The sequence below is a fragment of the Diadema antillarum genome, unplaced genomic scaffold (assembly GCF_040938485.1).
Source record: "Diadema antillarum isolate AM-2024a unplaced genomic scaffold, OU_Dant_1.0 scf00000099, whole genome shotgun sequence".
In the NCBI taxonomy this organism is placed as follows: domain Eukaryota; kingdom Metazoa; phylum Echinodermata; class Echinoidea; order Diadematoida; family Diadematidae; genus Diadema; species Diadema antillarum.
Genome location: NW_027270988.1, coordinates 2867564 through 2880825, shown reverse-complemented (window position 1 = coordinate 2880825; position 13262 = coordinate 2867564). Strand labels below are relative to the sequence as shown.

Here is a 13262-nt window from a genome sequence, read left to right as displayed (position 1 = left end):
TAATGCAAAATTGTGGTGATGGCGATCATCTCGTCTAACAGAAGATGGGATGGGATGTATGAGAGCAGCCATGGTTTACATTCTAATGACCTACAATATCTCTGGTAGTAGTTCAAAATTTTATCTGAGAGGACACACTTGAAATCAGCTTACAACGTTTCTCCTTTTTTTTATCAACATCTCAATCATACTATTACCGAGGGCTACCTCCGAATAATCCATGCAGGGATTTTAACTCAAGGTGACAGTCCAATCAAGGGTAAATGAAACCATGCATGGCATTGCCAGTACACTTGCATTGTACTCAAGCAAAATTTTTGTTTCGTTTTTATCTGATCCTGTTTTCAGAATAAGTGATATCCTTTTCATCTATCAATTGAGTATGCCCAATCCTTAAGCTTATTCCTCCCCTTTTCTAAGATTCCCAAGAAGAGGTTTCAATGTATTTTGATTAAGACTTTTTTTTATATGTGACCCTGCACCTCAAAACAAACAAAAAGTCGCCAGACATGAATTTTTAGTTAAGACCATATTCTGAAAGAGCAGACTTTAAGCTTTAAAACTCAAATCAAATGGACTATCCTAACCTATCTAAATATTGGAAAGAAAGCACAAACTCAGGAAAAGTGTGAACTAAGAAAAGAGGCTCTGAAGTACAGTGTCTATTCAAGCGTTTAATCTTTACCAAACCGTGCTGGCTGCGCGATGAATGGGACAAAAAACAGGAAGTGAACCACCGGAGTAACAACAATGAAGGGATTATCAGATTAAACTGAAATTGAGCATGCCTCATTAACACATTCTGTCCATAATTAATGCCAACTTTTAAAGCAGTAGCACTATCTTTTCAAAAGATATTAGAGTTGAAAGTGAAGAGTGTGGACAAAGTTTTTCAGAAATGAAAAAAGGATTCTAAAGACACACCTAATCACACTATTCTACCAAAAATGTTTGAGATGAACTGCTAAAAAAACACTTTCCTGCCCGTTTTATGATACCAAATTTTAGCATAATGTTAAAGAAGACCCGCTCTTTCAGAAAACATGAAAAAGTCAAGTTCGGCTAGGTTGACCCATTTCACTTATTTTCAGTCCTCACGCAAAATCAGTGTGTGCGACTTTATGTTCGTTTTGAGGTGCACGGTCACATATGCAAACAATTTCCTGAAATAATGAATAATAGTAATAACCAAGCGGGGCTAGCAATACCGCACATGTGGACACGATTAGTTATTCTCACGCGGGAAGAGACGAAGAAAATAAATGTGAAGGTTTATTACACACTATGTTTCAAAGAGTAGTGATGTAATGGAAATACGTGGTGTACATATTCAATATCAGATTTTTTTTCCCTTCAAATAACTATGTTACCCTGTCAGCTTTTCATCTGCTGATATTTCAGTTCCCTCAGCTAACATTACCATGTATACTCTGAAAGAGTGTTACTGCGTGGCTCGGAGAGCATGGTCCGTTATCTAACCCTCCTTGAAAGGTTTTTCATTTAATATTTGAAACATTTTTAATGGCCTAGGCTATACGTTGACATGTCTTCAAACAATCAAGAAAACTAAGTAAACTTGTGTATCACCATTCTCCGTGGAATGTAGGCTATTTAATTATATCGTATCTATACATGCAAAAGCCAACTATTTCATGGATTTACCGCAAAGGCACATCACTGGTATAGTTTCTTTCTTCTTCTTTTTTTCCACCTTTGCAAAATTATGATGTAAATAGAATGATGCATACAAGTATACGTTATTGTAGATTTCATTTAAAAAAGGTCACATAATTCTTAGTATAAGGCAGGTAACAAATGCAAGTATGAAAATACTGAACAAAAAGCTAATAGATCAGGACTTCCCCATCCTCACTTTCACATTGTATAAATCGTTGATATGTCTTGCGCTCTGTCTATTATTAATGTCATAATATGTGACAGTGCACCTCAAAACGAACATAAAGTCGCACACACTGATTTTGCGTGAGGACTGAAAATAAGTGAAATGGGTCAACCAAGCCGAACTTGACTTTTTCATATTTTCTGAAAGAGCGGGTCTTCTTTTACATTATGCTAAAATTTGGGATCATAAAACGGGCAGGAAAGTGTGTTTTTTAGCAGTTTATCTCGAACATTTTTGATAGAATAGTGTGATTAGGTGTGTCTTTAGAATCCCTTTTTCATTTTTGAAAAATCTTGTCCACACTCTTCACTTTCAACTCTAATAACTTTTGAAAGGATAGTGCTACTGCTTTGAAAGTTGGCATTAATCATGGACAGAATGTGTTAATGAGGCATGTTTAATGTCAGTTTAATCTGATAATCCCTTCATTGTCGTTACTCTGGTGGTTTACTTCCTGTTTTTTGTCCCATTCGTCGCACAGCCAGCACGGTTTGGTAAAGATTAAGCGCTTGAATGGACACTGTACTTCAGAGCCTCTTTTCTCAGTTCACACTTTTCCTGAGTTTGTGCTTTCTTTCCAATATTTAGATAGGTTAGGAGAGTCCATTTGGTTTGAGTTATACATCATTTTAAAGCTTAAAGTCTGCTCTTTCAGAATGTGGTCTTAACTAAAAATTCATGTCTGGCGACTTTTTGTTTGTTTTGAGGTGCAGGGTCACATATGGTAATCTTCATTCAGGGTAGCCTTTTCAATGTTGTCTCTGCTCAACCAGATAGCTCGTTGTACAGAGGACCCTGCCATGATTGGATACTAATGTATTACAATTGTGGGCTATGTAGTTCATGATGACTGACTGAATATAGGCCTATATACGTTGTTACTAGTTGCTTTATAGTTTGTGTATGTGTGAAACACGTTAGAAATGAGTTTGTACATAGCTAGTATGTACTGTAGATAGAACAATGCATCAATATGTCAACACCTAAATGATTCTTGAATTATCTCAGCTGCATGGTTATGTGATAGTCCGTCTGTGTTTGTTGTTGTTATGGGTTCGTGCTGCCAAATGACGTTATGTGAAGAATATCTTATTATGATAAAACCAGACCTCATTGGCAATAATTATAATTAGTTGGGTTGACAGTTAATATCATTATTTGCTTGAATATAATTTTGTCTTTAAAACGCTGCAAAGTCCTACGCAATTTTATACATTAAAGGGACTGTACAGTAGAGGACTACCTGGTTGAGATTATGATTCACCTTGTAACGTTTTGCAAGATATTTAGAAATTACTCTATGAAATGTTAAAAAGCATACAAATCTAAGAGGAGTTAAAAGTTTAATTGATTGAAATTGGTTTTTAAATGACCGAGAGATCTAAAAACAAGGAAAAACAAAGAAATCCTATTAAAAATCGTGGTCTCTCAATTCGATTAGAATCACTTTTGTTTTGATATCTCGGTCTTTTTTATGCTAATTTTCGTCAAATTATACACTACGAACTCTTCTTGAAAAGACATGCTCTTTCATATTTCCTAAGAGGTTTCTCATTATCTCACCAGAAAATGTTAATTCTGGAATCATCCCCTCAAAAAGTACTGTCCAGCCTTAACTTAATAAACATTATCTTGTATATTAAAGGACAAGTTCACCTTCATAAACATAAGGATTGAGAGAATGTAGCAATATTAGTAGAACACATCATTGAAAGTTTGACGAAAATCGGACAATCCGTTCAAAAGTTATGAATTTCTGAAGTTTTTGTGCAGTAACCGCTGGATGAGAAGACTACTGCAGTGTGTGAATAACTTAGATGTCACATGCGTACAACAATATAAGGAAAATATAAAGAGAATTTCACAAAATTTCATCTTTTGAAAAAAGTACACATTCCCCCGACTCGTTACCGACAAATGTTATGGGTAATATTATTCCCCCTGCCTTTAGAAAGAGGCAAGTCAAGTGCTCTTTTATTATACGAAAAAAAGTGAAAATATGTTGAATTTTCTTTACATTTTCTTTATACTGTTGTACGCATATGACTCACAAGCTGTAGTAGTCTCCTCATCCAGCGGTTCCAACCCAAAAAATTAAAAAAAATTCATAACTTTTGCATCGATTGTCCAATTTTCCTCAAACTTTCACTGATGTGTTCTACTAATATTGTTGCATTCTCTCAATCCTTATGTTTATGAAGGTGAACTTGTCCTTTAAGCATGCAACGAGTTGATATTGTATTCTTTCCTTATCAGTAAAAATGAGTAGACATCACTCATTTGCTAGCCAATTGCATATAACGTCGGAAACTCCTAGTACAATGCTTCAAATCGAATACAAGTGATATTTGACCTTTTGACGTCCTGAAAGGGCTTATCTTGAACACACTCGTCTTTGAACACTGAACATGAAATCATCGAATTGTAAACAGATTATGTTATGCAAGAGACAGAGAGAGACTCCCACAGGCATATAATATACATAACTACCTGTAAACGTGCGTGCGTGTATATATATATATATATATATATATATATATATATATATATGTGTGTGTGTGTGTGTGTGTGTGTGTGTGTGTGTGTGTGTGTCAGAACTATACAATATAACCTTAGTGCATTTATTTTAATGTTTATACTTTGTATAACTTTACACTTTATTTTGTCACATTCTGCATCATAAAAATAATCAACAGTACTAGTTGCATGGCTGATGTAGTCAAGTGTTATTGGGAAACACGGGAAAACATTACAGAAAGAAAGAGGATATTTCATATTTTGGTAATTCAAAAAATATTTATTTTGCTTTACGGCTTTTTGTTCTGCATGTCAATCAACTGTATGTATCTTTTATAATTTAACATACTATTTAAAAGGCAATGAACACCATTGTCACTCGAACTTCCTTATATTATATCACATACCCACTCCACAAATTCCAAAAGTACAAACTATACAGCAACCATGGGTACGTCCGTGCTTCTGATTGGTCTCCGGAAACCAGCTTAACTTTCCCTCGCGTTGACACACATCCATAAAATCCGAGAAAAATAAAAGTCCAAAGTAGCCAAGTTAATGAAGCAAATAAGATATTAGGGAATGATATTTGAAATTGTTATCTGAAACAATGAAAATATTTTCGCCTTTGGGACAACGTGGTAATATGAAAAGGCAATGTCCACAAACGTTTCATCACGACAGAGAAGTGCCTCTTTTAAACAGAAGAACAACGATGTAAACGTTAGTATTCCCAATCACGAAATTGGGTGTAAAATGAAAATGCTCAAATTGGATTATTTAATGATGGACTGTACTTTCCATTTAAATGTCACAATAATGAAAATGTAAAACCTGGCAAGATAAAAGTATGAAATATAAAAACAAATATATACATGTCAGCATTCTTGTTTTAAACATAAGAATAGCTATAAAGGGTTTCAGGCATATCATCTCTTAGGTGAATGAATATATGAATGGAATTGAATTACTGAAACTGCACCTGTCTTACACTCGAGACAGAGTAAACATTGTTTTAATTCTTGGAGTAAACCAGCAAGATCCATGGTATTTTATTTTCAAGTAGGGTGTTTATGGAAGAGGAAACAGAACTGACCTCGTTATACACACACACAAAAATCACATATTTTATCTTCATTATCTTGTTTCACCTTAAAACTCATCTATCTAAAGATTGTATTTGCATTCAAACTCTCGTATATGAATATTTCTTTTCAGAAAACAAAGCACTTGCACTTATCCTTAATTATCATTTTCCTCATCATCAGCTTTTAAGTAATCGAATCCCAATATCCGGATATATGTGACTAGAAACACTTCGGCCTGGGCTCCAACCAGCAATGAAAGCTCTTTAAACCTTTACAATCCTCAACTATTGGGGTCGCCTTTAATGCGTCGTCAATTATGATTAGCGATGCATATTCATAACCTACACACAAAAAAATCGTCATACTTTTACACATAATTGCCCGTCGGAGTGTCCCATAATTTTGCTGCTTTTTGTGTTTGTTTACACTTTCACAATAGGTTACTAGTGATACAGCTGTAAAAAAAAAAAAAACAACACACAATCAATAATCCTTTTCAAGTAGTACATTGATATATTGACACTTTAAGGAACTGTATTGGGACAAGTCTAATACGTGTAAAAAACACACACACACACACAAACACAAACCACAACGAAATTCCAGCAATTTTACTTAAACTTTGACTATTTTTTTTCCCTAGTGAATCTTTACATGGTTACACATGGATGCAATGAATTTAATGAATGTACCTCAGGTATTGCAAATATACTGGGAAAACAGCAAAATTCTATAATGACGTTGAGCGTGTGCACCGAAAAGAGCAGTTTCATTTTCCCATACATGCATACGCAAAGTTTCATAATTTTCGATACCTTCAACGGTTCTTAGATAACGAAGTACACAAAATCGATTACGTGCGGAAGGACGACCAGTCGGACGGACAACCTCGAAACAAAATGCCCCCAGGGACACTTTGTGGAAGAGAAATAAGAAAAAAAAAGTATTTCGTTTAACTTGCTAAATTTTTTTTAAAAAAAGGTCATGCCTCCCTTTCCTTATTTCATGCTATGCATTTTTTTTTTGGGGGGGGGGGGGGGGCAAAAGTAATTTCTTTTTCATCGCAATGATCATACCATGAGATGTTTGTGTATTTGTTTGGTTGTTTTTGTTTGTTAGTTTATTGTCACCTGCCATAATAACTGAATTAAACTTGCAAATACACCTGCCTATCTGTGAAATGAATACTGTGCAACGTACTCTGTCATCTCTGCTCCGATCTCTCAGAAATCAGTACCCTATCATTTCCCTGTTTTTGGTGTAACTGATCTAAATGCACAACACATTTAAGAAAATACGTCTTTTGTGGAAGGTAACCTTTGGAACATGTGAAACCTACTCTCGAGAGATAATTAGAGTTAAATGTGATAATGTTACAATGTCTGCTCTTGAACATGGGCATTTGGCAGCAAAATTTCAGGCATAATACAATTGTCAATGTACTCCAGAGCCTGCGCGGTATCACAACCAATAACGCTGGTATAGATTCGCACTGTCACGTCTTCCAACTGCTGAGGAATATCGGCTGGTATCTGCGATGGAAATTTAGGCAAAGAGAAGAATGTTACAATTTACTATGAACTGCTTTTTGAAACGGGAAATAATTGAAAGTTAAAGTGAAAAAAACAAATCAAAATGTTGGTAGTTACAAAAAAAAGAAAAGGATTTTCGATTAACATTTCCGTAAAATTACGTTTTTTATTGATTTGCTATCTTAATAACATCTACATTCATAAAATTATTACACTTCAATTTTATCCGATCAAGCAGCTGAATTTACCCTGTCAGGCTGCAGTGGATGTGCCTGGCCTTCCTGTTCTTTCTTGTAGAACTTGATGCCAAACAATGGATCTGCGTCCCCCATCCCGTACTGGCTTTTCGAAACCTGTCGAAGTGTAAGTAGAAAAAAAAAAAATCGTAAATAGATAAAAAAAATCTGTCAAAATACATTCTTAAACATCAGTGATGTGATGAAAGCATAGATCAAGACTCATCTGAAGTGGGCTAGCAAATTTGTTGAATGGGCAGAGGGCCAAACCAGTTGATATTGGTATATTGTATTCATAAACTTTTGGCCCATTTCTAGGCACACATATGAAGAACTGAACAAAAAACTGTTGACATCTAGAAACAAAGTAAAGTTGCACTTTCAATGATTTGACTAAGATATGAAAGTTGTAACTGTAGATAATATTTCATGTTTACGAGCTATTTTAGTTACACTATTTTATCTTTTCCATTAAAATACTCAACAAATACTGCATCTTTGTTTTAATATTACATTTTTTTCATCACACACAAACACGGTATTATTTTCTTATCCAAATGAAATAGTTCATACTTTAGAATTGCCAGGCTGTTTTTTTTTTTATATAAAAGTGAGAAAGAAAAACATCAACACACAAACATACATTAACACACGACACGGTGGTCATGTGTTGATTGATCTCGAAATAACCATCTGTAAACATGTTACAGTGATGAGCAAGATCTGTACCATGACTTCTGTCGCCCTTGATAGGGAGCTTGTTCAGACACATCAATTCGTTTCACAGCCACGTGTCTATACATCATATAATACATTGCTTGCATAGCAAGTCACTCTACCCTTTGTGTGCAACGTAGGAGTGCGAAATTTGTGCACAATCCGCTCATTTCCACAGGCCCCCAACATTTTCAAACATATCCATTTGGAAACTATCTGAGTCACTGTCCGATATGCCGCATACCTGTACGAAGAGATTGCCCTTTTCCCAAATAATTTTCCGTGGAGGTGGCCTGTCATCTAGAGCAGTTCTTAGTTTCTGCATTAGTTCGCTGGGATCTGTAGTGTTTAACTAAAGGAAAACGGAATTAATTGATAAAAAATAACGTGGGCCTACTGATCTATAGGAGGTTGTAGAAAGATAAAAACAGAAAACCAAAACAACAACAGACTATCAACTGTTTAATGGTGTTATTATAACATATTATGCCGGCGCCCTAAAAACAACAAACAAACAAACATAATTTTCAAGAGCAGAAAAAAAAATGGAAATGTTAATATATGTACAGACATGGGACATTATTATGTAGGGAGTACATTGTAATCGTTTTTTCATGAATAAATAAAGACCGAAACTAATTTTGAAGAAATTACATCCGCTTAGGGAAGAAGTTATGTTTTCATTACTCTTGGTTTCTCCATGTGCAAAATAACTCAAAACAATTGCAAATGGAATAGAATGAAACTTACAGGAGATGTTAAAGGGGATGGCTAGCAACTGACCTGTGGGAATCAGTGGGAATGCTGGGGATGATTGTTCCAATTCTTGTGGGCTTCATTTAAGAGTACATCATATATCTATTGTTGTGTGAAAATTATTTGCTTTAGGACGATCTCATATTCAAGTAATGTGTAGTTTAATGCCCCGTCACTGTACAGGCATGCTAACCTGGAAACATTTAACTGCACATTACTTACTATCATCGGCAGATAGACTCCGCCACTATAAACGAAGGAGTAATCTTATTGTTCAGTGCGCGGCACAAGGGTCACTGATTACTATTACTAAATGTGTAGACCCCTTGCGCTAGGCTTGAGTAAATATTGAGGAGGCTCTTTTAAGTAGACATGTCATTGTCAAGAGGTGGAAACTGTCTTACCTCCTCTTGATCACAATTGTGTCGGAAAGAAAACTTTGAAGGTGGTTTTCTTGAAACGCTGATTGATTTCCTAAACCACTCGACAAGGTCTCTTAAAGTTACCAATACCTCCGCAACCGAGTGCTTTTGCCAGTCGTGTCATATACGAAAAGCGGAAGAGTAAGGAAATAGAGTCAAGTCATTTACAGAAATTCGTCCTCCCCCGACTTTCGGATCCTTTTTTTTTTTTTGAGTAGCGGATCATATATATATAATCTATATAAATAAATAAATAAATAAATAAATAAATATATATATATATATGTATATATATATATGTATATATATATACACTTTATATATACTAGATGTTTCAAAAACATTTTCCACTTTTGATCATTAATAGCTCAAAAATTATTCATCCGATAAAACTGTCAATGATATAAATAATAGCTGAATAGTGTACAATTTGGTTGGAGGTGATTTAAATGTGACAGCATAAATCAGTTTCATTAAATCTAAGATTGATTTTGAAGTAAGGTTTCAGATTTTGGTCAAATTTTAACCATCTGTACAAAAATTGAACCTTGCACAGGAACCAGTGATGTGTATGTGAATGTGTGCTGACAATGGCCCTGAACAATGGACATGCCTGAACCACCTGTTGACTAGTCGTCAGTCTTGTACTCCCAGGCACATGAATGCTTAATCAATAATTCATGTGGATTGCCCTGGGCACTGCTAGTCTGGATTCATGCACGGTAAAAGGGTAAACTGCATGCACATGGAAAAAGGAAGCACACGTTTCCATGTGCTTGCAAACACCTTATTTCATTCCAGCAGGCAATCGTTTTCAATTTTTGCTTCACATATCACTAAATGTGGGATATAAATAAGCATAAAAATGATCTAAAGTTCCTCATTTTAATACAACTGTTTACTAATTAAATAGTCTGACAAATTTTTCGCTTTTTAATAAGAAGAAATCATTTTTGGTAAAGAGTTCAGCAGCTTTATCATTGGGGCGATATGTTTCACAGTAGATTTATTTAGGGCTCCATTTTACAAGTGTATACTCTAATAAATATTGATTTTCTTTGCTTCCTGTCACCATGTTTACGATAGAACAGAAGGTATTCATTGTAATTTCGTTTTTCAGAAGTAGGAGAGCACTGTCGAGACCCAACGACAGTATCGGCAGGCGTTTGACTTTACACAGATACTGCCAGAGGCTGAATAAAGACTAGTTGTGATAGTGGAATTTCTCATGAATAAATAATGAAGCATTCAAACCCTAACCATTGTTTAGGACCATTGTCAGGGCCGTTAACCACACACTCCCATACACACCCATTGACCCATGTGCAAAGTGAAATTTTGTACAGAGGGTTGAAAATAGAGCAAAATCTGGAACCTAACTGTGAAACCAATCATGGACTTCATGAAACTGATTTATGTTTTTACATTCAAACCACCTCCAACCAAATTGTACACTATTCAGCTGTTACTCATATCAATGACAGTGTTATCTGATATATAGTTTATGAATTATTAAGAATCAAAAGTGCGAAATGTTTTTTGAAACACCTAGTATATATATGTGTCCCTGCACCTCAAAACAAACAAAAAGTCGCCAGACATGAAATTTTAGTTAAGACCATATTCTGAAAGAGCAAACTTTAAGCTTTAAAATGATGTATAACTCTAATCAAATGGACTCTCCTAACCTATCTAAATATTGAAAAGAAAGCACAAACTCAGGAAAAGTGTGAACTGAGAAAAGAGGGTCTAAATAACAGTGTCTATTCAAGCGTTTAATCTTTACCAAACCGTGCTGGCTGTGCGATGAATGGGACAAAAACAGGAAGTAAACCACCAGAGTAACAACAATGAAGGGATTATCAGATCAAACTAAAATTAAGCATGCCTCATTTAAACATTCTGTTCATAATCGATGCCAACTTTCAAAGCAGTAGCACTATCCTTTCAAAAGTAATTAGAGTTGAAAGTGAAGAGTGTGAACAAGGTTTTTCAGAAATGAAAAAGGGATTCTAAAGACACACCTAATCACATTATTCTACCAAAAATGTTCGAGATAAACTGCTAAAACACACACTTTCCTGCCCGTTTTATGATACCAAATTTTAGCATAATGTAAAGGAAGACCCGCTCTTTCAGAAAATATGAAAAAGTCAAGTTCGGCTAGATTGATCCATTTCACTTATTTTCAGTCCTCACGCAAAATCAGTGTGTGCGACTTTATGTTCGTTTTGAGGTGCACGGTCACATATATACATACAATGTATATATATATATATATATATATATACGATCTGAAAAAAAAAAAAAGTTGATATCATGAACATTATGTCGGGCGAATGGGGGTTCTGTCTAATAATATGAAAATATTTTCACTGCAAGTCAATATCGATATTTTCTAAAATCTGTGTAACAGTGGTCCTGAACCTGATATCAATTCAGGTGGCAAAAAACAAAACAAAACAAAACCGTTTTCATTCTAACCTTTTTATTTGCTTGAGGGATCTCTTTGAGACATTTGTAAAGCTGTCGGGCGTGAATTCGACGGATAATGTGCTTCGCTTTCTTCATTCCCGGCTCTCTCGATCTCGAATGCATAATGATGTGAACGATGCCGTCGGTTGCTTGGCAGAATGCTTCCTCGTCGTCAATGCAACTTATGAGATTAAATTTTCTTGGAAGGGGGGGGGGGAGGAGACAATATGCCAAAATATTGAATTAATGGTTCTTCTAATAATTTATTTTTGCAACCGACAAAATAGAAGATCTTGTAATGATAATGTCCAACCTTATATTAACAATATTTTGATAGAGTATTGCTCTGTTGTCACGTACCTTGGGGTACAACTCGATATCTGCTTGTCTTGTGATTCTAGAATAAATTTTGTTTGTGGTAAAGTATCCCGGATTGTTGGAGATATGAATAATTTGAATAGTATATCGCCTTGTAATCTAATGACTAATGCAATATGTTAAGAAGTTGAACGAGATTGAATTTGATCAGGGTAAGAATATTTGTTTATATATTTATATATATTTATATATTTATCCTGTGATTACAGATGACAAATTTGCAAGATTGTGTATATTGTACACCTAGACACGGACATGAAACACAGGTATCAGCTTTTGTTGCATCCACAGTTAAAGTTAAAGATATATGAATAGGTTAAATGCTTAAATTGATGTTGATATAAAATATCTTACATGCAGTTTTTCTGTTCTATAATGTTGGCAGAAATATTCTGCCGAATACTTCATTTGAATGTTGTTTATGTAAATGTATATTTTGTTTTGTAAAAAAAAGCATGTGAACAAAACAAATAACAAAATAATTCAAATGACATGACAATGAAGTGTGCATATGTGACCCTGCACCTCAAAACAAACAAAAAGTCGCCAGACATGAATTTTTAGTTAAGACCATATTCTGAAAGAGCAGACTTTAAGCTTTAAAATGATGTATAACTCAAATCAAATGGACTCTCCTAACCTATCTAAATATTGGAAAGAAAGCAAAAACTCAGGAAAAGTGTGAACTGAGAAAAGAGGCTCTGAAGTACAGTGTCTATTCAAGCGCTTAATCTTTACCAAACCGTGCTGGCTGTGCGATGAATGGGACAAAAACAGGAAGTAAACCACCAGAGTAACAACAATGAAGGGATTATCAGATCAAACTAAAATTAAGCATGCCTCATTTAAACATTCTGTTCATAATCGATGCCAACTTTCAAAGCAGTAGCACTATCCTTTCAAAAGTAATTAGAGTTGAAAGTGAAGAGTGTGAACAAGGTTTTTCAGAAATGAAAAAGGGATTCTAAAGACACACCTAATCACATTATTCTACCAAAAATGTTCGAGATAAACTGCTAAAACACACACTTTCCTGCCCGTTTTATGATACCAAATTTTAGCATAATGTAAAGGAAGACCCGCTCTTTCAGAAAATATGAAAAAGTCAAGTTCGGCTAGATTGATCCATTTCACTTATTTTCAGTCCTCACGCAAAATCAGTGTGTGCGACTTTATGTTCGTTTTGAGGTGCACGGTCACATATATACATACAATGTATATATATATATATATATATA

General features: G+C 34.9%; 1 protein-coding gene across 2 annotated transcripts; it reads right to left on the bottom strand.

Moving 5' to 3' along the window:
• Positions 1-6616: 6616 nt before the first annotated feature.
• On the bottom strand, positions 6617-12126 carry LOC139718701 (deoxynucleoside triphosphate triphosphohydrolase SAMHD1-like). Of its 2 annotated transcripts, none has more exons than XM_071630162.1 (4): positions 11656-12126; positions 8238-8345; positions 7289-7393; positions 6617-7040 (listed from the first exon to the last, which is right to left on the bottom strand). In XM_071630162.1, the coding sequence occupies exons 1-4, from the start codon at positions 11767-11769 to the stop codon at positions 6882-6884; spliced, it is 486 nt and encodes a 161-aa protein (XP_071486263.1). In that variant the 5' UTR covers positions 11770-12126; the 3' UTR covers positions 6617-6881. The 2 variants fall into 2 exon arrangements, with proteins under 2 accessions (XP_071486263.1, XP_071486264.1); XM_071630163.1 differs by lacking the exon at positions 11656-12126 and adding an exon at positions 8777-9301.
• Between the last annotated feature and the right edge of the window lie 1136 nt (positions 12127-13262).

What these genes read in the sequence shown, in the direction of transcription:
- LOC139718701 (XM_071630162.1), bottom strand. Translation starts at nt 11,769, where the DNA reads ATGCATTCGAGATCGAGAGAGCCGGGAATGAAGAAAGCGAAGCACATT. An exon ending in TCCCTCAAGCAAATAAAAAG is followed by an intron (nt 8,346 to 11,655) that starts GTTAGAATGAAA and finishes GTTTTCCTTTAG; the next exon opens with TTAAACACTACAGATCCCAG. An exon ending in AGGGCAATCTCTTCGTACAG is followed by an intron (nt 7,394 to 8,237) that starts GTATGCGGCATA and finishes ACACTTCGACAG; the next exon opens with GTTTCGAAAAGCCAGTACGG.